This window comes from Equus caballus, chromosome X (genome assembly GCF_041296265.1).
Source record: "Equus caballus isolate H_3958 breed thoroughbred chromosome X, TB-T2T, whole genome shotgun sequence".
Classification (NCBI taxonomy): Eukaryota; Metazoa; Chordata; class Mammalia; order Perissodactyla; family Equidae; genus Equus; species Equus caballus.
In genome coordinates, this window is record NC_091715.1 from 67,895,570 (window position 1) to 67,922,473 (window position 26,904).

The 26,904-nt window shown below is 40.0% G+C and overlaps 1 protein-coding gene across 9 annotated transcripts in view; it reads left to right on the top strand.

Moving 5' to 3' along the window:
- TAF1 (TATA-box binding protein associated factor 1) overlaps positions 1 to 22,903 on the top strand; it is a 71,718-nt gene extending 48,815 nt beyond the window's left edge. For 5 of the 9 annotated variants that reach the window (XM_005614257.4, XM_070258793.1, XM_070258794.1 and 2 more), the window contains exons 33-39: positions 11,756 to 11,823; positions 12,155 to 12,271; positions 16,138 to 16,263; positions 17,063 to 17,164; positions 17,432 to 17,588; positions 18,201 to 18,378; positions 21,014 to 22,903. In XM_005614257.4, the coding sequence (XP_005614314.1) occupies positions 11,756 to 11,823; positions 12,155 to 12,271; positions 16,138 to 16,263; positions 17,063 to 17,164; positions 17,432 to 17,588; positions 18,201 to 18,378; positions 21,014 to 21,236 (971 nt within the window). In that variant the 3' untranslated portion in view covers positions 21,237 to 22,903. The remainder of the gene's footprint in view (positions 1 to 11,755; positions 11,824 to 12,154; positions 12,272 to 16,137; positions 16,264 to 17,062; positions 17,165 to 17,431; positions 17,589 to 18,200; positions 18,379 to 21,013) is intronic. The other 4 variants (XM_003365809.5, XM_070258797.1, XM_001493192.7 and 1 more) reach the window with 1 other exon arrangement.
- Positions 22,904 to 26,904: the final 4,001 nt, after the last annotated feature.

Here is a 26,904-nt window from a genome sequence, read left to right on the forward strand (position 1 = left end):
GAGAAACTTCCTTTTTGTGTAGTTATGTTTACCAGTCTTTTCCTTCATGGTTTCTGTCTCTGGTATAATTCTTTAAAAGGCCCTCTCTACCCCCAAGATTCTAACTTGTCCCCAAATACATAAATAAGTAGTATTGAAATCTTATTTAATTTGTTTGGAGGAGTGTATATCTTTATAATATTACATTTCTCCATCTAGGAGCTTATGTTTCTTCATTTATTTACATTTTCTTTTATGTCCCTCAATAAGACTTCTAGTGTTCATCGTATAATTTCTAGGCATCTTTTGTTCACTTTATTCCTATATATTTTATGATTTTTGTTGCTATTGGGCATCTGTTTTTTTGTTGTTGAGTTTATTCCTAGGTAACTTAAAAATTTTGCTGCTATTGTACATGTGCTCTTTTTTTCCCCTAACTAGTTATTAATTCTAAAGGTTTCAGTCAGTTTGAAGAATGTGAATAGGTGATTCACTATTGTTCATAGGTTAATATAATGCTTAAAGTATTTCCATATACTAGTTTCCAAGTCTGTCCTATGAGACTACTCTGTAAGTTTGTCCATTAATAAATAATAAGGTCCTTTTTTTTCTGTTAATTATTCTTCTTAGATTGAAGCCAAGATGTAAATATTCCCATATAAAGGTTAAGTCTCTCACATCATTGAAGAGAATAAAATCTCCCTCAGTCCTGCTTCAGCCTCTTGTTGCCATCCTTTCTCTTTCTCTTCACAGCCAGACTTTGTTGTTTGTGTGTTTTTATTGTGGTAAAATAGACACAATATAAAAATTTGCCTTTTTAACCATTTTTAAGTGTACAATTCATTGGCATTAAGTACGTTCACAATGTCGTGCCACCATCGCCACTATCCATTTCCAGAACTTTTTCATTGTTCCAAACAGAAACACTGACATTCTCCCATTCTCCCAGCCCCTAGTAACCTCTGCTCTACTTTCTGTCTATGAATTTGCCTCTTGTAGGTACTTCGTATAAGTGGAATCATACAGTACATAGTATATTTGTCCTTTTGTATCTGGCTTATTTCACTTAGCATAATGTTTTCAAGGTTCATCCATATTGTGGCATGGATAAGAATTTCTTTATGAGTATGTAACACCTCTCTCCTATTCTTTGCCTGCCATTTATGCCTCACTTAGCTTTAATCTGGCTTCTACCCTCATAGGCAAGTGAACAGGATCACATAATTGCCAGATATACTGGGCACTTTTCAGTCCTTATCTTGACCTCACCCCAGTATTTGATGTCATTGACCATCTCTTCCTTGAAACTGTATTATGTTTGGCTTCATAACAACTTTCAGTTCTTATTTTCCTCCTACCGCTTAGACCATTCCTTTTCAATTTCCTTTACTCTTTACGGGGTTCTTCTGCCTATTCCTATAACTTCAACTGCTACCTCTTTCCTGATGACTCTCAACTCTATTCTGGGCAAAGATCTATATCCCCAACCACCTGTTGAACGTTTTCTCTTGGATGTCCCAGTGGAACTTCAAACATGCCTCAAATGGAACGTTCTTATATCCTTCTCTATTCCAACTTTCTTCCTCTGTCCTTTACTCCACTCACTCCTTTACTATTTCCAATCTGGGTTTAATGGGGCACTGACATCACCCATTAGCTACATCTAGAAACCTCAGAGTTATTTTTGATTCTTTCCCTTAAATAAATCCCCAACTTCCAGTATATCCTAGGGGCCAGCCCCGTGGCTGAGTGTTTAAGTTAGCGCGCTCCACTTCGGCAGCCTGGGGTTTCGCCAGTTCGGATCCTGGGCGCGGACATGGCACCGCTCATCAGGCCACATTGAGGTGGCGTCCCACACAGCACAACCAGAGGCACTCACAACTAGAATATACAACTATGTACTGGGGGGCTTTGGGGAGAAAAATTTAAAAAAAAAGAAGATTGGCAATAGTTGTTAGCTAAGGTGCCAATCTTTAAAAAAAAAAAAATCTTCCAATATATCACTAAAGCCCTCATATTTTGCCTAGATTATTACAATAAATAGTCACCTGGCCAATATCCCAGCCTCTAGACTTACCTCTCTCTCTCTCTCTTTTTTTTTAAGAAGATTGGCACCTGAGCTAAGAACTGTTGCCAATCTTTTTTTTTTCCTTTCTGCTTTTTCTCCCCAAATTCCCCAAGTACATAGTTGTATATTTTAGTGTGGGTCCTTCTAGTTGTGGCACGTGGGACGCCGCCTCACCGTGGCCTGATGAGTGGTGCCATGTCCGTGCCCAGGATCCAAACCAGCGAGACCCCGGGCTGCCGAAGTGGAGCACGTGAACTTAACCACTCAGCCACGGGGCCGGCCCCTAGACTTACCTCTTTTCAACCTGTCATTCACATTCCTGTCAGATAGATCTCTTTTTTAAAAAATAAAAAAATAATTCATACTTCTTATAGAAAGGTCACAAGGTCAAGTTAGAAATATATAAACTCAAAAATTAAAGCTTCTACCTACCTTCCCACCCCTATCTCCCATAGTTTCATTCCCCAGAGGTAACAGTTTGGTGTTACTTCCATACTTTTTTCTCTACTTGCACAAAACATGTTTAATAATTATACATAAATAGTTTTTAAAATTTTTTCTTTTTTAACAAAAATTGCCATTTTTATAGATAATTATTCTGTAATTTTCTCTCTTTGCTCTTGAATATATCCTGATCCTCTTTTTAAAACTTGTGCTTTGAAATTATTACAGACTCAAGAAATTACAAAAATAGTACAGAATCCTGTATACCCTTCACCAGCTTCCTTCAATGGTGACATCTTACATAACTGTGGTTCAATATCAAAACCAGGAAATTGAGGGCTGGCCCTGTGGCATAGTGGTTAAGTTTGTGCACTCTGCTTCAGCGGCCCAGGGTTTGCTGGTTCGGGTCCCAGGCACGGACCTGCACACCACTCATCAAGCCATGCTGTGGCAGGCGTCCCACATATAAAGTAGAGGAAGATGGGCAGGGATGTTAGTTCAGGGCTAGTCTTCCCCAGCAAAAAAAAAAGGAGGCTTGGTGGCAGATGTTAGCTCAGGGCTAATCTTCCTCAAAAAAAAAAAAAAGAAATTGATGTTGATACATTACCATTAACTGGATTACAGACCTTACTCAGTTTGCACCTTTTAAAAAAAATCTATATTCATTTGTGTGTGTGTCCATGTATAGTTTTATGCAGTTTTATGCCATCATGTAACCACCACCACAATCAAGATGTAGAACTGCTCTATCACCACAGAACTCCCTCATGCTCCTTCTTTGTATCCGCATCCCCCCCCCACATGCACCCACCACTATCCTTGTTCCCTGGCAACCACTTATCTGTTCTCCATGCCTGTAGTTTTGACATTTGAGCGTGTTATATATAGAATAATACAGTATTTTTGAGATTGACTTCTTTCACTGAGCATAATTCTCTTGAGATCCATCCAAATTGTTAAAAGTATCAATTAATAATTAATAATTAATTTTTTTAAAGATTGGCACCTTAGCTAACAACTGTTGCCAATCTTCTTTTTTTTTATTCTTCTCCCCAAAACCCCCCAGTACATAGTTGAGTAGTGTTCCATTGTACCAGAGTTTGCGCAACCATTCACTCATCGAAGAACATTCAGGTTTTCAGTATTTTGCTATTATGAATAAAGCTGCTGTGAACATTTGTGTACGTGGTTTTGTGTGAATATAAATTTTCATTTCTCTGGGCTAATGCCCAAGAGTATGATGGTAAACATATGTTTAGTTTTATAAAAAACTACCATAGTCTTTTCCAGAGTGCCTGTACCATTCTATATTCCCACCAACAGTGTGTAAAATTGTAGCTGTTCTTTATTGGATTGTTGATTTACTTTGCATTTGTCTAATGGCTATTGATGTTAAACATCTTTCCACGTGCTTATTTGCCCTCCATATATTTTCTTTGGTGAAGTGTCTCTTTCTTTGCCCCAGTTTTAATTGCATTGTTTTCTTATTATTAATGAGTTTTGAGGGTTCTTTATATTCTAGGTGTGCATCCTTTATTAGATATATGATTTACAAAGATGTTCTCCCAGTCTGTATCTTGACTTTTCAGTCTCTTGATGGTATCTTTGGAAGAGCAGAAATGTTTAATTTTGATGAAGTCCAACTTGTCAATTTTCGCTTTTATGGATTGTGCTTCTGGTATATCTCTACAAAGTATTTGTTTTCTCTTATATTTTCTTCTAAAAGTTTATAGTTTTAGTGTTTTATGTTTAAATCTATGATCCATTTTGAGTTCATTTTTGTACAGTGTGAGGTTTGTGTTGAGGCTCTTTTTTTGCCTAGGATGTCCAGTGTTCCGTTATCATTTGTTGAGAAGACTATCCCTACTCCATTGAATTGCTTTGAGCACCTTTGTCAAAAATCAGTTGATTGTGTGGGTCTATTTCTCGGTTTATTTTGGTCCATGAATCTATGTATCTATCCCTCTGCACACTACTGTGATTACTGTAGCTCTGTAGTAAGTCTTATCAGGTAGAGTGATTCCCCTCACTTTATTCTTTTTCTAAATTGTTTTCTTATTCTTTTGCCTTTCCACATAAATTTTAGAGGAATCGTGTTTATGTCTACAAAACAGTGTTGTCAGTATTTTGATAAGAATTGAGTTAAAAGTAAGTTTGGGGAGAATTAACGTCTTACTGATCCTGTTCTGTTGTTAGTACATATAGATCTCTGTCATTCTTTTAAATGTATTCCATAGCATAGATATGTGTACCATAATTTATTTAACCATTCCCCTCTTGGGCATTTAAAGTATTTCTATAATGTTGGCTTGCAAGCAGCTTTTCACTGTTTTTGTATTTCATTGATATCATTGCACATTTGTGGGAATATTTGCATAGGAAGTTTTGATAGATGTTCTGAAATTGTATTCCGAAAGGTTGTATCTGTTTATAGTAAAAATAACAGTGAGGGAGAATGCCTGTTTTCCTACAGTGTCTCCAACACTGGGAATTATCAGTGCTTAAAACTCCTTGCCGATTGGGCTGGCCCCGTGGCCAAGTAAAGTTCGCGCTCTGCTTCGGCAGCCCAGGATTTCACCGGTTCAGATCCTGGGCGCGGACATGGTACCACTCATCAGGCCATCCTGAGGCGGGTCCCACATGCCACAACTAGAAAGACCCACAACTAAAAAATGTACAACTATGTACTGGGGGGATTTGGGGAGAAAAAGCAGAAGAAAACAAAACCTTTGCCAATCAAATTATTTCTGTAAAATTCAAGTGTATAACTTAAACCAGAATTTTCCATCATAAAAAATTATGTGCGCACTTAAGAAAATCAAACCATACAGAATTGTATAAAGTGAAAAGGAAAAATCTCTGTGTCCTTCCCCTCCTCCCATCCCATTCTCTCGAGCAGCCAGTGTCAGGTTTGGTGTGAAGCATTCTGGACCTTTTTCTATACATACCGTATACTTTTTCTTTTTGGACAAATGATATCATATATTTACATTCTGTTCTACACTTTTTTTTTTTACTTGACAATATGTTATGGACAATTTTTCATTCTTATAAGTATGTGATCTTTAAGTAAAATCTGTTCATATATGACTGAAAAGGGCAGGAGAGTTAAAAGTCATTATGAATGTTTCTGAAAAAATGTCTAGGTTAGATTTCCACTTTGTTTTTAAAAATACTGTGGCTGAAGTAGAGGGAGATTGCCCAGTGGTAATTGTCATTTGACATTTCATTTCTATGAGAATACTGCTTTGTTGTTCAAGAATTCAATTTCTGCTTAAATTTGATAGAGAATAAACATATGATGTCCATAACCCTACTAGCCCTCTTCTCTTATGTACTGTATTGAGCTAGTAGCCAGTGATATAGCAATCTGGTATAAGGCAGCATCTCACCAAAAGTCCCATGCTTGTGGTGAGTGAGATAGTATAATATGCCAGTAAACAAATATGCACCAGAAAATATTAAGGGTATGACAAAGTCCACATTTAAAAAAATATCATTTGGGAAAATAAAGATTTTTATTTATTAAAAGAAAAAGGAGATACAGAACCTAAGTGCCCATCAACTGATGATTGGATAAAGAAGATATGGTGTGTATGTATACAATGGAATACTACTCAGCTGTGAAAAAGGACAAAATAGTCCCATTTACAACAACATGGATGGACCTTGAGGGTATTATGTTAAGTGAAATAAACCAGATGGAGAAAGACGAACTCTGTATGACTCCACTTACAGGTGAAGTTAAACATGTAGACAAAGAGAACTGATTGGTCGTTACCAGGGGAAAGGGGGCGTGGGGGGTGGGCACAAAGGGTGAAGTGGTGCACCTACAACATGACTGACAATAATGTACAACTGAAATTTCACGAGGTTGTAAACTATCATAATCTGAATAAAAAGTAAAAGAAAAAAAAGAGATACAGAAAAATAGGCTTGCTTTCAGCCCTAGAATTTCTGTAATGTATTTTCAAGGCAACTTGGTGGTGCCAGGAGAAACAAAAGAAAACCCTACCATGAGGGATATAAATCTGTTAACTTCTCTCATGTTTATTCTATATAAGCTATTGTAGTTGGTATCATGTAGAGTGGCCTAAGAGTATAGAAAGAAAAATGGGCACAGGGAGACTTAGTGGCCTGAATCAAATAAGTGATTGCTGTAAGCTCCATGAAGGCGGGAACCATGTCTATATTATATTCCTAGTGCTTATGATAGTAGACACTCAGTAAATGTCTGTTGAATGAACTAATGGCCAAAGATAAAGGTGCAATACCAGGAAAGAGGGGAGAGTGGTGCTGTGGAAGCCACAGGATTAGAGAATTTCAAGGAAGAAAAAGTGAATGTCTGTTGCAAATATAAAATAGGGCTTCTAAGGGGCCGGCCTGGTGGCGCAGTGGTTAAGTTCAGGCACGTTCTGCTTCGGCGGCCTGGGGTTCACTGGTTCGGATCCTGGGTGCAGACCTACGCACTACTTGTCAAGCCACGCTCTGGCAGGTGTCCCACATATAAAGTAGAGGAAGATGGGCACGGATGTTAGCTCAGGGCCAGTCTTCCTCAGCAAAAAGAAGAGGATTGGTGGCAGATGTTAGCTCGGCTAATCTCCTTCAAAAAAACAAACGAAACAGGGCTTCTAATATCAAGTCTGAAAGCTGCTCACTGGATTTGGCAGTTAGCGTATCACTGTTGACTTGATGAGAACATTTTCAGTGAAGTTCTTTAACACTGCCTCACTCTCAGAGACAGCTGATACTTTCTCTACAGTCCCCTGGTACTTTGTGCATTATTGAAGTTATGAGTTTGTGTGTCTGTGACCATGAAGGGCATCAAGGACAAGGACCTGTCTCTTGTTTTCTTTTTTGTTTGTTCTGCTTTGTTTTTTATTTTTTATCTTTGTATTACCAGAGCCTGGCACTGTACCTGGCTTATAGTAAGTGCTTAAAAATGAAGAGTCAAGCCCAATTATAAATTTTATTCTATGAAAAAGGTGTTTTGAAGTGTCTATATTGTTATTTTTCTAATTGTTGTACAGATATGAGATGAGTGTATTTAGCCAAGGCTATGTATATATATTTTTTTAAGTTGCTAAATGGAATGTTTTCATTTGGGAAAAAAAGAAGCATTTTCAGGTTCTTTGGGGCTTTGCATCAGGTGAGTCCTGAATGTAAATCCTCCCCTTGCCCAGTGAGATTTGTTACCCCATTTCCCTCTGGATAGTTTCTGTCTGCTTGAGTTTCTAGTCCAGATTCTGAATGAGGTTCTGTTACTCTGGTTTGAGAGATCAAACCTCTTATCTTGGAAACTCAGCATCTTAATTTGCATTTGATCTGCATTCTACATAATGTAAAGAACCTAGCTACAGTCTGAAAGATTAGATTCACTTCTCTTTTTACCCTTTCTGGACGAGTTTGAGATAAATATCTAAAAATTGGGAAAGCCCAAGCTCATCTCTTTGGGATCTGTGGATTATGCATAGTTGAATCTAATAATTCTAATTTCTTTAGGAATTAGCTGTGCAGATTTTTTCCTTTCTTTTTTTTCTCTTTTTAAATCTGGCACTGATTTTTTAAAAAAACTTTCTACTGCTACTGAGATTCTATTTTATTTTTTAATTTTAATGGTTCACATTAACACATGCACATCCCCCTACACAGTTCGCTGTCAAGATAATAATTTATGCTTGTTTTGGCGGAGCACTCATTTTTTTAGGAGGAAGGTTATTTTTAGTATTTGTGGAAAGGTTCTCAAAGGAAATGTGATCTTAGAATAAGTGATCACAAACCTCCTCCTCTCCTTGGTTGTTTAAGGACTGCTCACCAACGTGAGTGATATTTTCCTCTGAAACTTTTTAGATAGCAGTAATACTTATTTTCCCTAAATTAACTTAGAAATGACAAAAAGAAGTTTCCTAATTTGGGTGGAATATCAACTTTCCAAAGCTGTCATTGAAATTACCACTATTTAAGGACATCTGGATTTGAATTAGATGTGATATTCTGTAGTCTGCTGCCAGTCCTTTTTTAGAATGAGGCAAAGTATAAATAAATATATTTCTTTGACAAGATATTTGCAGTTGCTTTGCCATGATTTTATGAGGAGAGAGAGAAAAAGCAAAATATATTCAGAAAAACATTCTTTTTTGTAAGTGGGTAGCTTATTCTCCCATAGGGCCCAGTGATAATTCACAGATGGCTTTATCTTTCATATTCATTAATGTGTCATTCTGGAAATTACTTTATAAATTAATTCTGACTTTCTGTATAGTAATCCTTTAGGGACTGGGAAATTGGACTTCAGTTTCTCCTTACTCTTTTTTCCCACACAATAGCCCCAGCACCTTAATTATTCCCACAGAGGCCCTGTCATCTTTGTATGTCTCTTCACCGGACTCCTCTTTGCTTCCTAAGCTGTGAAACCTGAAGCTGATCTTCTTAACTTCTAGTAAGCTCCTGATTGCTGCAAAATATAGAGCAATATTTTTAGCTTTATGGAGGTGGTTATGGACCCTTTTGAGAGTCTGATGAAAAACCACGGATCTTTTACCCCCCAAAAATGTATATTACATGCAGAGTTTTGTTTGAAGTTTCAGGAGGTTCGTGGATCTCTCATTACCACTCCATTCAAGAATCCCTGGGATAGGTAGGGATAAGAAAACATCTGGGTATTTTGTTCCTTTTTTGGTGGTGTTAACAGTGGTTTTACAGCTCCACCACCATCTTGCATCAAAAATACTTTAATACTACTTTGCATATAGTAGAGTAATAAATAGCTGAAACCCTTGTAACTCTTGAGAGCATGGACTGTCAAACCTGAAAAGAGACACAAAGAGACACAGCTAGGAATCAAAATACATAGACAAGTGTGTCAGCTATGTAAATAATTGTATTTTTTTATGTTCTGGGGGTATTATTAGTGGGAAGTATAATTATCTCCTTAGTTGTGTGTTGCAAAGAAAATGGGAAGGGAAGAGGTCCCATCTTCAAAATAGTTTAAGGTAAGAGAGAAACTCCGCAAATGTATAAAACTCATTTTTCCCTGTATTATAAATGAGAGCATTGAGATGTTGAAGGGTTGGTTTGTGTTTAGGTTTCAAAACCGAAGTAAAGTAAGGGCTGAATTTTTAATCTGTAGGCTGGAATTGTAACCGTGAGGCAGGTCCCTGTAGCTAGAAGAGCCAGTATTCTGTAAGACACTAATGTCATACCAGCTCGGAGAAGGAAGCCTATAACCTGTATGCAGCCTGTTTTCTCCAGCTTCATGCAGTCTGTCTCCATCAGTATTTTGAGGACCAACCTACTGGTGGCCCTAGGAGATCAGAACTCTAGAAACTTGAGCTGCAGTCTTCTTATTACTCAAGCTATCCTTGATTGTGAGCCAGCTCTAGCTGTCTTTGTATGTGTCCTGAATATCTTGATGGTTGACTTAGTTTTCTTTCTGGCTTATTTGTGTTTGGCACAGTCAGTTTGTGAGAGGACACAGCTTTATTTTATATCTTTTAAAAAAAATAGATGGCCTATACTTGTGAGAGGTTTTAACTGGAAGAGATTTCTTTGTTCATGTAACAGCTTGTGTTATTACAAGCTAGGAGAGTAGGTATGGCATAAAAGCTTCACGTGCACATTTGGTGTATTTTTATCCTTTACATCCTGATAAACAGTAGCTTTAATTGAGGGATCACCTCCTCTGTGAAGCCTTTCCTTATTCCTCTTTTCCTCTTACCTCCCAGAATTGGCCACTTGCCCCTCTGTGCCTCTGCTTCACCCTGTCTGTATTTTTTTCATTGCATTGTATTACCCTATTTGTTTATAGTCTATCTCACTGTACTAGACTATAAGCTTCTTGAGGATATGGTGTATATCTTACTCATTTCAGCATATAATGCCTAGCACATAGAAGGTACTCAAGAATGTTTTATGAATGAATGGTTGAATGAACAGCATATTAAAGAATATCATAAAGCACTTAAGGCAAGGATTAAAAACTCAGATGCCTTCAAAGTACAGGCATAAATGAGTTAAGCAAATCTGCCAGGGACTATGGTAACCTGGAGAACACATGCCTTATCTAAAAGGGACCCCTGCTACTCAGCTCCAGCTATTGGTACCTTCGGGGAATGCTGACCCTGTGTTGCCACATCTTTTAATTTTTTAAGAGAAGCCAGACATTTGGGGTTCTATATAAAATACCTCGGTTGTTAAATGTCAACTAATTAATATATTTTTTAAACTTTTTATTGAGGTATAATTCACATACAAAAAAGTGTATATATTATGGGTGTACAGCTCATCCATTCTTGTAAACTGAACTGATTTTTATGTGGGCCAAACAAAACTGGATTGACCTGCAAGTCACCAGTTTGCAGCTGGTGACAAAGGCCATATAGGGAACTGTATGGTTAAGAATCATCTAGTAGTAAAAGTATCTTAAAGAGACACATCAGCCAAATGCAATATGTGGACTTTATTTGGATTATGATTCAAATAAATCAAATGTAAGAGAACATGTATGAAACAGTTGGGGAAATTTGAATGTTGACTGGCTATTTAATAATATTAAAGGATTATTGCTAATTATTTTAGATGTAATATAGTTGGTTGGTTTGGTTGTTTTTTTTATAGACTTTATTTTTTAGAGCAGTTTAGAGCAAAATTGAGTGGAAGTTACAGAGAGTTTCCATATACCATGTGCCCGTATGCATGCATAGCCTCCCCCATTATCAATATCCCTCACCAGAGTGGTAAATTTGTTAGAATTGATGAACCTGAATTGACACATCATTATTACCCAAAGCACATAGTTTACCGCAGGGTAACAACTCTTGGTGTTGTGTTGTACATTCTATGAGTTTAGACAAATGTATAATGACATGTATCCATCATTATAGTATCATACATAGTTATTTTTTAAAAGAGTCTTTAAAGATACATACTGGACAATTTATGGATGAAATGAAATGAAGCTGGAGTTTGCTTCAAAATAATTACGGAGGAGTGTAAAAGTTGAGGTTTAAATGAAACAAGATTGACCGTGTGTTGGTAATCGTTGAAGCTGGGTAATGGATATATGGGAGTTCATTATATTAATATGTGTCTATTTTTGTATATGTTTGAAAATTTTCACCTCTAAAAGTAGAGCAAGAGTCCAAGTTAAAGCTGAAGCATGATTTTGTGGGTCTAGGAAAATGCAACACCCCTGCTGGTGACAGAATGTAAATTTCTGGAACTGACGTTTGCAAAGGTAATGGTATTTTCTTTTTTCATTTATAGGGCCTGAGAGTCAGTATACTAAGACTGCCCAGGAGATTGTGAATGTCTGTTACCAGACGTTGACTGAGGTAGGTGGTAAAGAGGAGGTCCCCTTGGGATCTAGCTTTCTGAAATCCCTTTGTTTTGGGTGAGAAGGCCTTCCCTGCCTCTCCTGTTTTAAAATGTACCATCTCACCCTCCACCCTCAGCCCGCATCCCTTATTTCCTTTCCTGCTTTATTTCCTACCTAGCACTAAATGTTTCTAACAAACTATTAATTATTTATTTCAATTATTATATGTGTCCTGCCACTAGAATAGAAGCTTCGTGAAGACAGGCATTTTTATCGTTGTTTACTTTTGTATCCCCAGTGCTTAAAACACATGTTGAATGACTTCACTAATTTTCTTTATTTCTCAGTATGATGAGCATTTGACTCAACTTGAGAAGGATATTTGTACAGCTAAGGAAGCAGCTTTGGAGGAAGCAGAATTAGAAAGCTTGGACCCAATGACCCCAGGGCCTTACACACCTCAGGTAAGTCTGAGGACTAGGAACCTCTTTTTACAGTTTTCTTATTGGTTTGGGAAATTGGGAGCATGTTAACAGATGTATTTACTGAGATACCCTTCTTCTCTGTCCTTCCTCTTTATATGCTTTTCGTGTGCTTTCTTGTCTTCTCAAAGGCTAAGGTGAGTGAGGGCCATGGGTCTTGGTGGCCTTGTTGAATCCAGAAGAGGCAGGTGTGGGATGAATGAGTGGGGTGGGGTGTTAGTTGTTTAGGCAGTATTTAGGAATACCAGGTTTTTGACTGATAGGGCCAGAGGCATCCTCTTGAGGCCTTGGAGCTCCCTTACCCATGAATTGGGGCTCTAGGAATCCCTGGAGTATAGACTTCTCCATTATAGACATGGGCCACATTGTTCCTGTGCCCTGTAGATGGCCTGACTCCTCGTCTCAGAGGTATCTCAGTGTAGCTCAGGTGTCACCCATTTTCCTCGATTGATTCCCCCTCCTCGTAAATGAAGACAGGTAATATTTATAATGTTCTTAAATTCACATGTCAAAAGACTAGAGAGCAGGATTAATAAGAAATTTTTAGTCTTTCTGACCCTCGAATATACTAAGAGGATATTTCATCTATGCTAAACTCTTAGAGGGCTGGCATATTTGAAGAATAGGACTTACCAGTCTGTGTTGGAGGCACAATGGTAAAGTGGAAAGTACGTGACGTTGGCATAAAACAGGCAATAGGCCCGGGTTTGAATCTTAGCTCTGCCTCTCTTGCTTTGTGAACTTGGGAAGTAACTTAACCTCTCTAACTCAGTTTCTTTTTCTCTAAAATGAACTTGTCAAGATTGTTGTAAACATTAAATGAGTTCATTTGCCTGGCACATAGTAGACATTTAGTAAGTGTTTGTTTCCTTATTTGTATGAAAGTTGTCTACAAAGTCCTCAGGGGCCCTTTCAAATTTAACCAAATATTTTGGTGTAAAATTCTCCCAATTCCAACTGGAAAACGTTTTCATTCTACTCAGGTGTCACTCTGAACTAAATGCAGCCTCTGTGATCTCTGTTGGCCTGTTGCCGTCTGTCTTGTTCATGCCCTCTCCCTATCTATCTTTTACTCTCTTTCACCCCAGAACCTAGGTTACTGAGGGGCCAAGTATAAAGAACCCTAAGATACTTCTTCCAGGCCCAGAACAAGGAAAGGCTCTTGGAGTATGTGGGCAGATTGGGTCAAGGGGGCTTGGGTGAATGATGTTGCCCAGGAAGGCCCTATTTGCTAATAGGCCCACAGCTTCCACAAGGCCCTTTCTGGTAAGTTAAAACCTAGGTTTTAGCCATCCTACACCAGGAGAATCTAGCCACTGAGTGGCACGTGGTTTGCTCTAGTCTATGACAGCCTAAGCGTGGTGCAATGGTGAGTCAAAGCCTTAGACCCAAAAGTCATCTTCCTTTCTTCCCTACCCCTCCGACACCATCTCAAAGGGCTGAGGAAAACCTGGCAACTGTGCTCCCTCTTGAGCAGTAGCTGTTTGGTGCAGTTAGAGGGTTTCCTAGACATTTCCAGAAGAGCAAGATGTAGAGTAGTGCCTCTTCGTTATTCCACTTCACCCTCTCATTGTTGTCTTCCCTCACATATACGCATTTTAAAATAGTAAGCCCAATTCATTACCTCTTAACTTGCGGAAGATGCACATGAGTGATTGTCCTTACTCATTACTACTCTTAAGCTCATTGTTATTAAAGAGTGTTTGCGTAAGTTTAACTTGTCATAATATGGTTCTGGTTGTATAGAAACACAGCAGTAATCACACTTTACTTCCAACTCTAAATGGTGCTGCAGTAGTCCCCGCTTATCTGCAGGGGATACGTTCCAAGACCCCTGGTGGGTGCCTGGAACTGCAGATAGTACTGAACCCTATATATACTATGCTTTTTCCTATACTAAGCTTTTATCACACAGAGTGGCCATAACTTTTGCAGTTTGAGGTGCAACAGCAAAATTAGCACAAATTTCTTTTTCATCGTCCCAATTTCACAGATAGAAGATTTCTTCTTACTGTAGATCTCTTAGCAACCTCAGCCTACGATTTTTTTCTTTCCTTATTAAGTCGAGAACTTTCACATTTTCACTTAAAGGAGGCACCATAAGGCTTCTCTTTGGCATATCTGAATTGCCAGCATCACTACTCTTGCACTTTGGGGCCACTGTTAAGTAAAATAAGGGTTACTTGAACACAAACTCTGTGATACCGTGACAGTTGATCTGATAACCAAGATGGCTACTAAGTGACTAATGAGCGGATAGTGTACACACTGTGGATCCGCTGGACAAAGGGATGATCCATGTCCCAGGTGGGAGGGAGCGGGACAGCAGGAGATTTCATCACGCTACTCAGAATGGCATACAATTTAAAACTTATGAATTGTTTATTTCTGGAGTTTTCCTTTTAGTATTTTCAGACTACGATTGACCATGAGTAACTGAAACTGCAGAAAACGAAACTGCGGATAAGTGGGGACTACTGTCCTCAATGTATTTTCACTTAACAATTTCCACCTAGCTTATATTGCATCATACATTCAGCTTATCACTTTAGCCAAAACTGCTCACTTTCCAGTTTCCCACATGGCCTTTTATTCCCTGATTTTCACTTCTCTAGTTTCAAAACTAGTTTATCTGCTCAGTAAAGCTTTGATTTGTTTTGCCTCTCTTTCTCCAAAACCCTCTTCTTAATTAGCCTTGCTTGTTTGTTTTAAAAAAAAATAAAAAGTAACACGTGGATTTTTTGTTGGTGAAAGTAACATGTTCATTGTGAAAAATTGGAAAATATAAAGAAGAAATAAGTTACTTAAAATCAAGTCCACCACTCAGAAAGAACCAACCGCTGTGAACATTTTGGTGTTTCTTTCAAATCTGTGAGATTTGTGTGTGTGTATGCGTGCATTTATAGATGCACTTTTAAAGTGAAATTGGTCAGTATGATTTTGTCGTTTTCACTTCACATTATGAACATTTCATTTCATTAAAGAGTCTGAAAAACATGATTTTTTAATAGTTACATCATAATTCTGCCCTTAGCCGGCTTTTTAGAGAACTCTTTCCTCCTTCTCCAGCATGTTCTTTATTAGTCCCTCCTGCCCTCCTGTCACTGAACAGTCCATTTGCTAAATCCTTACTCTCTTTAGGAGAGGGAAGAGGGAAGGGATCTATAATTTATTGACTACCAGGCATTGAGTAAGGAGCTTACACATATCTCTTAATTCTCCCAACAACCTTGTGAGGTGGACATTATCATCCATGTTTTACAGTTGAGGAAACCAAGGCTTAGAGAGACTAAGTAATTTGTTAAAGTTACTCAACTAGCAAGTGGTGGAGCTAGGACTCAAACCCAGGGCAGTTTACTCCAAAGCCCATGGTTTTTCACCACACCATTTTGCCTCATAGCATCCTCTGATGAGTTCATAAGCTGTTAAGCCATTCCATGCTCTTGTTGGAATTGAAATTCTTTTATTCCATTTCCTATTAGATGTCTCTAAACCAAATAATCAAAATAGCACTGCTGTGAAGCCCTGGGCCTAAACACAATAAGACAAGGCTTAGAAGAGTTAGGTTATTGACCAGAAAAGCTGTTAGGACGTAGAGTTGTCCCATAGCTTTGATACTTTTCTGCTTCAGGCTTCTGATCATATGCATCAGATGCCTCTCTGCTAGAATAAACAACATTTATAAGATACTGAAAAACCTGTCCGTAAAGCTGTGTCAAACTGTGTTTTCTCTTTAAATGGATTGCTCTGCATGACCTTTTTCTGCAGTGAATGCGCTAAAAGGGAGTTCTCTGTATTTCTTACTCCCTTTCCTAAATAGAAGCTAAGTTATGTGATTTGTGCCACAGCCTCCTGATTTGTATGATACCAACACATCCCTCAGTATGTCTCGAGATGCCTCTGTATTTCAAGATGAGAGCAATATGTCTGTCCTGGATATTCCCACTGCCACTCCAGAAAAGCAGGTGGCACAGGTAGGAGGGTTTGTTTTCTCTTTGTGAGATTGGTGGCATGCTTTGAGGTGGGAAGTGGGGAAGTGGTGGTGTGATATAGGACATGTGTCAAGGATAATTGGACCCCGTGGCCCTGGGAATGAAGGCTTAGAAATATGATTTCAAGGTGGGATGGTGACAGGTCACATGACTGGCATTGTCTTGTGTCTGTCCCCATGGGCAGAGTCAGGCTCAGCAGAACTTCAGGGAAGGCACAGTGTGCAAAGTGTATGAGGCCATCAGAGCAACCTGACAGGTGACTAGAAAGACCAACTGCATTCAGAGACAGAGTTCAAAAAAATTGCCCTGCTGCTTTGCTGTATGTATGTTAGACTCTAAATTAAAATTATTTATAAAATAAAAGTTTTTAATTAGCCTTTTTTAGAGGTATCAGAAGGTACTCCTGATTTGAAGCCAGAAATCCTATCAGCTGACCTCAGTCGGGGTTCCACTGGAAAGTGCAAAACTCAGGAGGGTTTTTCTATCCTAAAGAGTCGAACACAAGCTAAGGAAAGCTTGGGTTAGAAAGGAAGAGTCTCCTTGTGATGCTACAGGAAGAGTAGACCAAGGACCTTCCTGTTCTTTGTTTTTTCCCCTACCCATGATTTCCAAAGAATGAATGGGGAAAAATGCACATGCTTTGAGCTGTGTAAACAGCGCCCACCAGCTGTGGAGTTGGCTGGGCTATCAGGGAGGAGCATCCGTCCTGGGTAAGAGCCTTTGGTTAACTCCTCCTACAGGCACGTCCCTCAATGATGTGCTATTTGTGTTCCTTACTCAGATGCGGCAGGGCCGAGGTAGGCTGGGCGAGGAAGACTCTGATGTAGATATTGAAGGGTATGATGATGAGGAGGAGGATGGGAAACCTAAGACTCCAGCCCCAGTGAGTATGCTTACAGAAAGCTTATGGTTACATTATACCCTTATGTGATAGGAGCCCGAGCAGTACAGGGCAGACCAAATCCCAAGGCAATATCAGAGGGCCTCCATAGTGAGGCCCAATCTGACTTTAATCATTAAACCAGCAAAATGACTCTATCTACCAAAATTACTTAACTTCTTGTGAGGCAGCAAGTGGGGGGCTAGTGGTGGCTTCTGATCTCTTACTTGATCTACTGATGGGATTTTGACCCCAACTGGTCTTATTTAGGAAGGTGAAGATGCAGATGGTGATCTTGCAGACGAAGAGGAAGGAACTGTGCAACAGCCTCAAGCAAGTGTCCTGTATGAGGATTTGCTTATGTCTGAAGGAGAAGATGATGAGGAAGATGCTGGGAGTGATGAAGAAGGAGATAATCCTTTCTCTGGTAAGCCTTGCTTCTTTGCTTCTGTTCCTATGTAACTCACCATAGCACCCTCAGGACTAGATAGGAAGCTCTTGGCTGTGTATGCTGTTACCAGAAGCTCCTGTTTTATTGGAGTCCCATTAACCAACCTCAGAGTACTGAGCACTCACTCATAGGATGATCAAATTCAGTAGCCTTAGAGGAAGTGAAGAAATAGAACACAGGAGGTGCAAAAGATAACAGTGGAAAAGGTAATGCCCAGGTAGCAGCTGTGATTTGAATACTTGAGAAAGATGAGAAAGAAGTATTATATGTGGCAATAGGAAAGGAAAATTAACAAAAAAGATCCTCCTTTGGGATGTTCTGTAGATTGATGGCAGTGACAGGGAAAAAGTACAGGAGGAGATGATAGGAAAAAAAGCAAATAGATTGGACTGAGATGGAAAAAGGAAGTAGTTATTGTATTCAGTTTCCATACTACAGCTCTCACCAGTGTTGACCCAAGGCACCCCTCTGAGGTGAGGAGTCCAGGCAAGGTGCCTGTGTAGATGTGTGAGAGTAACTAGCTTTGGAAGACCCAGCCGAAGATGTTAACTCTGTCAAGCTTATCACAGGATTTGTCTCTTTTCACAGCTATCCAGCTGAGTGAAAGCGGAAGTGACTCTGATGTGGGATCTGGTGGGATAAGACCCAAACAGCCCCGCATGCTTCAGGAGAACACAAGGATGGGCATGGAAAATGAAGAAAGCATGATGTCCTATGAGGGAGACGGTGGGGAGGCTTCTCATGGTTTGGAGGATAGCAACATCAGGTAATCGGCAGCAACATGCTACAGGGCTGTGGCATCAGTGCCCAGCTATGATGTCAGAGGGCCCAGCATCAGATTACTTTCATCCATCAAACATTTCCTGAGCACCTACTAGGGCCAGGCACTGTGCTAGGCCCTTGGGGGTACAGAGGAGCAAGACATATCCTGCCTTTGAGGAGCTCACAGTCTAGTGGAAGAGACTGATACAAATAAAGTCATTACAAATACAGTGTGATAAGTGCTATAGCATAAGTTAAGTACAAAGTGCCAAGTCACCACTGAGGAGGGAGTGTCTCTCACTCTGCTTGGAGTAATCAGGGAAAGTTTCACAGACAAGGGAACATTTGAACTGGGCCTTACAGGATGAATAGGAGTCTACTAAGTGTATAAGTGGCAGCAGGTGAGGAGATCCTTAGAGATGGAATAATATGTTCAAAGGCACACAAATATAACAAAGTATGTTCCAGAGCAAAGGGGGCTTGTTGGGAGTTGTGGCTCCAGAAGTAGCAAGGGATTATATTGTATAGGACCTTAAATGGCATGTGAAAACATTTGGATTTCGGGTAATGGGAATCATCACTTTTAAGGAAAAGGAAGTAACATCAGATTTGCATGTTAAATAATTCTAGGGCAATGATAAGGGTCTCAACTGAGACCTGTTAGGACTGGGGGAAAAGGAAGGGACATACTCAAGAGCTATTTAGACAGTAGATCAATTGGATTTAGGGGGTAAGGAGATCAGATACATAATGAGTGGGAACACCAGGATAGAAAAGAAGAAGAACAGGTGTTAGATGGAATAGGAAAGGAGGAAAAAAAAACGAATTTGTCTTTGGACATGTTGGATTTAAGGTACATATGTTACATCTAGCCAAAGGTATCCAGTAAGCAGTTAGACTCTTTATTTATTCATTCAGCAAATATTTATCACAAGTACAAAAGCAACTAAGGTATGGTCCCTTCCTTCAAGGAGTTCAGTCTAGTGGAAACCTAAAACAGGTATACAGATGATCATGAAAAGTGCTGTGATGGGCAGGCACTAGATTTTTCTGGGAGTTGGGTAGGAGTGGGGTAGGGGAGCTGGTTAGAGAAGGAAACTGAGCTGAGTCATAATAGGAATTAGCTAGATGAAGAAGAAGGCAAAGGCACTCGAGAGAGCAGGAACAATGTGTATGAAATCACAGAGGCATGAAACGCTTCTCGAGAATGCAAGTTCAGTGTGGCTGGAGCTTTTGATCCGTGATCCATGTGATAGAGACAATTTAAAGAGGTAGGTAAGGACCAAATCATGAAGGGCCTGAAAGTTTGGGCAGACATTGAATGAGAGTAGTGTGATCAGATTGACAGTTTGGAAAGGTTGTCCTGTGCCCCAAAAGAAAAATGGGCAAAAGACATGAGTTAACAATTCACAAAAGAAATGCAAATGGCCAATAAATATATGGAAAAATAACTTCCCTAAGAATCAAACAAATGCCATTTTTTACCTATAAGATCAACACAGATGAAAATGAGTGATAATGCCCAGTGTTCGAAAAGGTGATTCTCAAACAACTGGTGGTAATGTAAATTGATAAAATGGGGTGGGTGAGAGAGGTATAGCAACTTATTATCATAAATCGAAAACTTAAAAATGTGCATTCCCCTTGGCCCCAAAATTCCATGTCTAGGAAATTATTCTATGGGAAAAATAAAACACCTTCATCAAGATGTTTGTACAAGGATGTTTATCACAGCATTGTTTCTAATAGTGGGAAAATCGGAGATAGTTTAAATGTCCTAGTGAGAGACTGTTAAATAAATCATGTTACAGCCGTACAATGGAATACCATGCAGCTATTAAAATGATGCTATAGATGTATGTTTATTGACATGGAAAGTTGTTATAATCATTAGTGAAAAAAGCAGATTCCTGAAAGAGTATGTAGAGTATTCCAATTTTGTAAATAAAAAATGTTTAAGCATCTAAGTGAAGTGCATAGAAAAAAATTTGGAAGGTCATATATCAAGATTATCTCTGGGTGGTGGAGTTATTGGTGATTTTTTTCTTTTTTTCTGATGTATACTTTTTTTTTTACCAGTGAACGTGCATTACTTGTGTGATTTTTTTTAAAGTAAAATTAAGAATAAACAAACAAACAAAAAATAAAGAGCACTCTGGCAGAAGTGTGAAGAATTAATTGGAGGAGAGCAAGACTGGAGGCATGAAGACTGATTTCGGTGGTGCAGGCCTGAGATAACAAAGGACTGAGCCAAGGCAGGCAGAGTAGGGATGGAAAGGAAGGGAGAGAGACAAGATATATTGAAGAGGATCTTCAGGACTGTTGACTAATTGGCTGTGTAGACGAGTGATGCTGTAAGTGGTAGCTGAAACCATGAGGCTGTCAGAGCATTTATGGTCTGTGTGTTGTTCAGGTATAGGAGAGTTTCTTTTCATTCAGGTTCTTGTGTATATGAAGTTGGCAAGTTGACGTTTTCGAACAGGATCATTTTTCTCTCAGGGATGTGTAGAACAGTCCAGAACCAGTCATTAGTGTCCAGGGGAGGTGAGATGGGCTGATCCCTTGGTGGTACCGAGAATGGGACTGGTCAGCTAGAGGATGGTGCCCGAGCTTGAGAGATGACATATTTCTCTTCTCAGTTATGGGAGCTATGAGGAGCCTGATCCCAAGTCGAACACCCAAGACACAAGCTTCAGCAGCATCGGTGGGTATGAGGTATCAGAGGAGGAAGAAGATGAGGAGGAGGAAGAGCAGCGCTCTGGGCCGAGCGTACTAAGCCAGGTCCACCTGTCAGAGGACGAGGAGGACAGTGAGGATTTCCACTCGATTGGTGGGGACAGTGACTTGGACTCTGATGAATGAGGCTTCCTTTGGGCCTGCTTGGTCAGCCTTCCCTGTTCTCCAGCCTAGGTGGTTCACCTTTCCCCAATTTGTTTATATTTGTACAGTGTCTGATCTTTAAGTCACCAGATTAATTAACACCTTAGCCTTTAAAAAATAGCAAGTAAATGACAAATCGCCTCTCCTGATCTTCCTGGGGCAGTGTCACCCTTTGATTTAAAACCAAGCAACCCCCTTCCCCCTACCACTAACAAAAAGAGCAGTCTCCTCCTTCTCCAGTACCTTCCTTTAACTCTATTTATTGCTCTTAGTATCATTTTTCCCTGGGGCAGGAGGAGAAATTATGAAAGGACTAATAACTTTATGTCCTCTTGATGTATTAGAAATTTTCCAAGCATGGTATCATCTCAGTTTTCTAATTTGCAGGCTGGAACAGGTGACAGCCCCCATGCTGGGACAGAGAATTGAGTTCTGGTGGACTCTGTGCCATGCTAAAAACAAACGTATTGGACAAACTGCCCGTTATTTATTATTTATTTAATTATACAATGCCTTGTTCCTAAATGGATTTGAGGCAAATGACTATAAATCTTTGAAACAGCCTATATATCAGAAATGATATGTTGCCATGTAAATGTGTTCTGTCCCTGCCCCCCAGGGGAAATGGTAGGAAAATGGTAAGTTCCTTAGGGCAAAGACTGTGTCTTCCGTTTCTTTTCATGCTTAGGATATGGTTCTGTGCGTAATAGGTACTCGAGAAATGTTCCTAGAATCATAAAATCCTCAACAGATTTGTTATTGAGCATCTGCTCCATGATAAGCACTCTATCAAATCCTTGGGATGCAAAGGTAAATGAGACACATTACTTTTACCCAAAGAGCTCACCATCAAGTTGGGGGAGGGGAAGTGGAATTCAAAACATGTTAATGAATTATTACAGTACTGTGAGATAAGTGCAATTAAGAAGCTAGAAATAAAGTATAGGGGGAAATAGAGGAGTGATCATGTCTGAAAAAGTCAGGAAAGTCTTCCTAGAGGTAATTTTTAAGCTGATTGTTGAAGAATTAGTAGGAGCTTGCCAGATGGAAAAGTCCAGGCAGAGTATAACATGAAGCGAAAGGCCAAAGTCTAGCAATGGCAGAGTGTGTTCCTAGTTTGTTTGTTTGTTTGTTTGTACCTGCCTTGTTCCAGAAAGGATTTAAGGTGGTTTATGTTCCAGTCCTTTAATGCTGGAATGACTAGAGATGAGACTGAAAGATGGGCAGGAGGCATATTATCAAGAGCTCTGAGTTTGATGCTAATGAATGTGTGTTTCATATTACGGGAAATGAGGAGCTCTGGTGGGGTGGTAGAATCTGATTTGTGTTTTAGAAATTTTCTGTATATTGAGTGAAGAAAGAAATTGAAGAATCATATGTAACAGACAAGTGTGATCCCATTTTTGTAAAAGACGAAACTGTGTGTGTATATTTATACATGTTTATATATACTTGTATATGCAAAGGAGAAGGTGTAAGAGGATATACGCTAAACTGTTCCCAGTGACAACCTCCGGGGATTGGGATTGGAGGGGAGGGGGCTGTATGGCTATATGTATACTGGGTGGGTTATTGTGCTTTTATTTCTGTATTGTTTGAATTTTTTTACATGTATTATTTTTGTAATAAAAACTTTTTTAAAAATCCCAGCAGTAGTGTGGAGAATGGTTTGTTTGGAGGGGAGCAAATCTAGTTCAAGTAAGGGGGTAAAGGAGCCCAAACTAGGGCTATGGCATTAAGATGGGGAGGAAGGAGATGAATTTGAGTGATCTTTAGGGCGTAGAATCAACGGGACTTGATGACCAGTTGGCCTTTGGGGGTGGAGAAGGAGGAACAGAAAGTGGCTTCCAGAATTTTGTTTTGGGAGATTGAGTGTACATGGTACTCATTCATTCATTCAACATTTATCAAGCCACCTATTTTTATCAAGCAGTCTGTCTGCTAGATGCTGATACAGAAGTAAGATAAGAGTTTCTGATTGCAGGGAACTTAAGGTCGAGAATGGGAGATAGACATGTAAACAAATAAGTTCAATAAAAAATCATTGCAGTAAATATCTACAAGGTTCTGTGGTGAGAGGAGGGAATTACCAACTCTGCTTATGGAGTACGGATGGAAAGGCTTCACAGAGGAGACCTTTCAGATAGATCATGAAGAGTAGGGGGTAGTTTGCCAGACAGTCACGGGGAGGCAAGGGGAGGAGAGCATTCTAGGCAGAGGAAACAGAATGCTTAGAAACATGAAACTACTTGGTCTGTTCATGGAACAAGTAGTTCTGGATGGGCAGAATATAGAAAACTTAGGTATTATAGGGATTACAAGGCTCAGTATCAAATGCTCATTTTAGAGAGATGTCTGGCGAAATGTGAAAATGGATGGACTGGGGAGGGGGTGATGCCAGATGAGAGATGATGGAAACTTAAACTGACTGAGGCATTGGCAGTAGGGATGGAAGGAGAATTACATCTTGGTGACTGATTGGATAGTGGAAGGTGAGAAAAAGAGTGGAACCTAGGTTTCTGACTTAGGTGACTGGGTAAATGGAGATGCCATTCATTGAACAGGTTGACAGTGGAAGGTAGGAGAAATAGCTAAGTTCTGTTGGAAGCATGTTAAGTTTAAAATATGATAGGTAGAAAGCTGAGGATTTGTACAACCATGGGAGTAGGTGAGATCACCCAGGAAGCAGGGGTAGAGTCAGAAGAACATGGAGGACAGATTCCTGGTGAAGAACAATATTTAGGGGTGGTCAGAAATAGAAGGAAAACCTGAAGAGTGATATTTCTCAAACCAAGTAAGGAGTTTTAAGGGGGGGCCGGGGGAGAGACAACGTATATACCATATAGAGGTAACGTAAAATGAAGCCTGAGCAAGAGCCTTGGGTTTGGTAACTAGGAGGTCGCTGGTGACCTTAGCTGGCAAAAGCAGTTTTAGAGGAGTGAGATTGAAAGCTAACCATCAACAGGGTGAGGAACAGAAGATGAGGAAGTGACAATAGAGATCATAGACTACTCAAGAAGTTGGGCTGTGAGGAACGAAAGAAGGAGAGTCTGAAGATGGAAGACAGTAAGAGTGCTTATATAGGCTTAGGGGAGAAAGCAGTAGAGAAGGAGGAGTTGGAAAAAAGCGAGGAATAGTTGTTAGAAAGACCTCTGTCTTTCCAGGAGGGAATGTTCGTTAGCGTTGCTCACATTCCTTCCTGGAGAAGAAGAGATCTTTTCCCCTGAGATAGAGAAAAGGATGAATGTAGTTGCAGATCGGCATGTAGATAAGGGAGGGAGGCAGTCGGAGGAGTTCACACTTCATAGCTTCCGTTTCCTCAGTGAAATCGGTAAGATCGTCCTTGTGAGAAAAGTGAAAATGAGATAGGAGCTTGAATAACAGTGTTGAACTCCTGAGGGAGATAAAAGAAAAACTGGAAACCAGTAGCAATGTCCATCAGTAGCAGAGAGAGGGTGAATTATGGTACAGTGAAAGAAATACGCAACTGTTAAGAATGAGGAAAATTGGTGTGTGCTAAAATGGAAGATATTCTTGAAAAACAAGTCAGAATAGTAGGCAGTGTTTGATTTTGTTTGAGGAGGAGATGCAGGGGATATAAATCCGTGTTGCATACTCACAGAAAAGATTTGGCAAGATGCACTTCGAACCGTTAACACCTCTAGGAGTGAGATAGAGTAGGGGAGGGCTCATTCTTTTCACTGTAAACCATTCTATTAATGTTTAAGTGTTTGTTTTCTTTTCTTTTTAATGGTCACTGAGGGAACTGGGAGCTGCAGCTGACTAGGGATCCATAAAAGGATTGCTGGGTGTTGAATATATAAATGAGGTTAAAGACTGTTAATTTGAAATGGTACCAATTTATTGTGTGATTTTTCTCCAAACATACTTAGCAACACAGTTGTCAGGATGTAGAAGCAGAAAAGGTCAAGCAGTTTGGGGTGAAGACCTGGATTTGAGAGAGAGATTGGTGGATCTCCTTTCAATAACCATTTCTTGACTACTGTGCACCAAGCACTGTGCTGGGTGCTGTGAATACAGTGTTGGAGATGGACAAGTCCACACCAGAGTGTGATAAATGAAATGATAAAAACAATGTCTTATGAAGGTTCAGAGGAGAACATGTAACCCCAAATCTGGAACTAGGGGAGACAGCTCTTCCAGAGATGACTAGTATGAGTGAGCCAGGCAAAGAAGGCTTTGGGAGTAGGGAATGGGCATCATGCCAGGCAGAGAAAACAGCTTGTGCAAAGAGCATGTGACTGTAAATAGGGATGATTAGAGCATGGTGTACACTAAGGGGCTGGCAAGAGCTGAAACTAGAATTAGCCAGAGTCCAGATCATGAAGAGCTTTGTATGCTTTGCTAAAGAATTTGGACTTAATCCTAAAGGCAATTGGGATCTATTGAAGGACTTAGATTACTTTAGCAGCAGTTTCGAATATGGATTGTAGAACAGGACTGGACATGGTTATGGGAGTCATTTAGGCAAGATATGAGTCAGTTGTAAGGCAAGAACACTGAGCAGAAATTTGAGAGAAATTAGGAAGTAGAATCTACAAGTGACTGATTAAATGTGGGGGATATTTCAGTCAATTAGTCAATAAATATTGATTGAACCTAATGGGTGCCAGGCGTTATTCTAGGTACTCTGAATACAGCAGTGAACAAAACATCACCCTGTCCCTCAAAGAGCTTAGAATTTGGTGGGAGAAGCAGATAATAAACCAGTCAATAAGAGTGAGAAGTAGAGATTCTTGGGAAGATGGTGGTGTAGGAGGACTCTGAACTCATCCTCCCATGGGCACAACAAATTTATAACTATCCTTGGCATGTTTACCCCTGAGAGAGAACTGGAAACTGGATAAAAAGAACCCCCACAACAAGGGACAGTGCCGACTGAGGTGGAAGAGGCAGAAATTCCTTTCTGGAGAGGAAAAAGCCACATCCTAGCCACAGCGCTTCACAGCCAGGAGCAATCTTAAGGTATGAAGCTTTCCCTGGAGATGTGGGGGATCTGAGCAGGAGATCTTTGCCACAATAAGCAGCTTTGGAATTCAGCATGACCAAGACGACTGTCATAATATCTGACTTTATTGGCTATTAACAACAATAGGGAATACACCCAGAAAAAGCTATGGAACCTAAGAGAAAGAAAACCCTGCTCTTAAAGGGCCCACAGGCAAATTCACCCTTTTCAGAAAGCAACCTAAAATCACCAGAAAGAAATGTTCATACTCCTTTGGTGAAAAGAGACTCACCTGATAGGCTCTGGGCACATCTCAGCAAGGCAGGAGATGGCTGAGACCACCTCCCCAGGGACTGAGACATTGGTGGCAGCCATCCTTGTGACCTAGTGCAGGCATGCTGGCACAGATGCTGGCAGATGCCATTAGAAGTCTTCCCTTGGCCTGTTAGTGCAGGGGTCTGCCCCACCCACTAGAGCACCAATTTAATCCAGCTCAGCCAGGGCAAGCAGCCCAGCCTAGGGACTGGCCACACCCAACAGCCAGCCCTCAGGCAACTTGTGGGCCTGCATAGGCAGGGTGTGTGTTGAGGGGCAGGCCTGCATTGGCAGAGTGGGTGGGGCCTCTGCAGCAGGGCCAGTGGGCTTCAGTGAGTTGGGGCATGCGCACAGGGCAGGACTGCA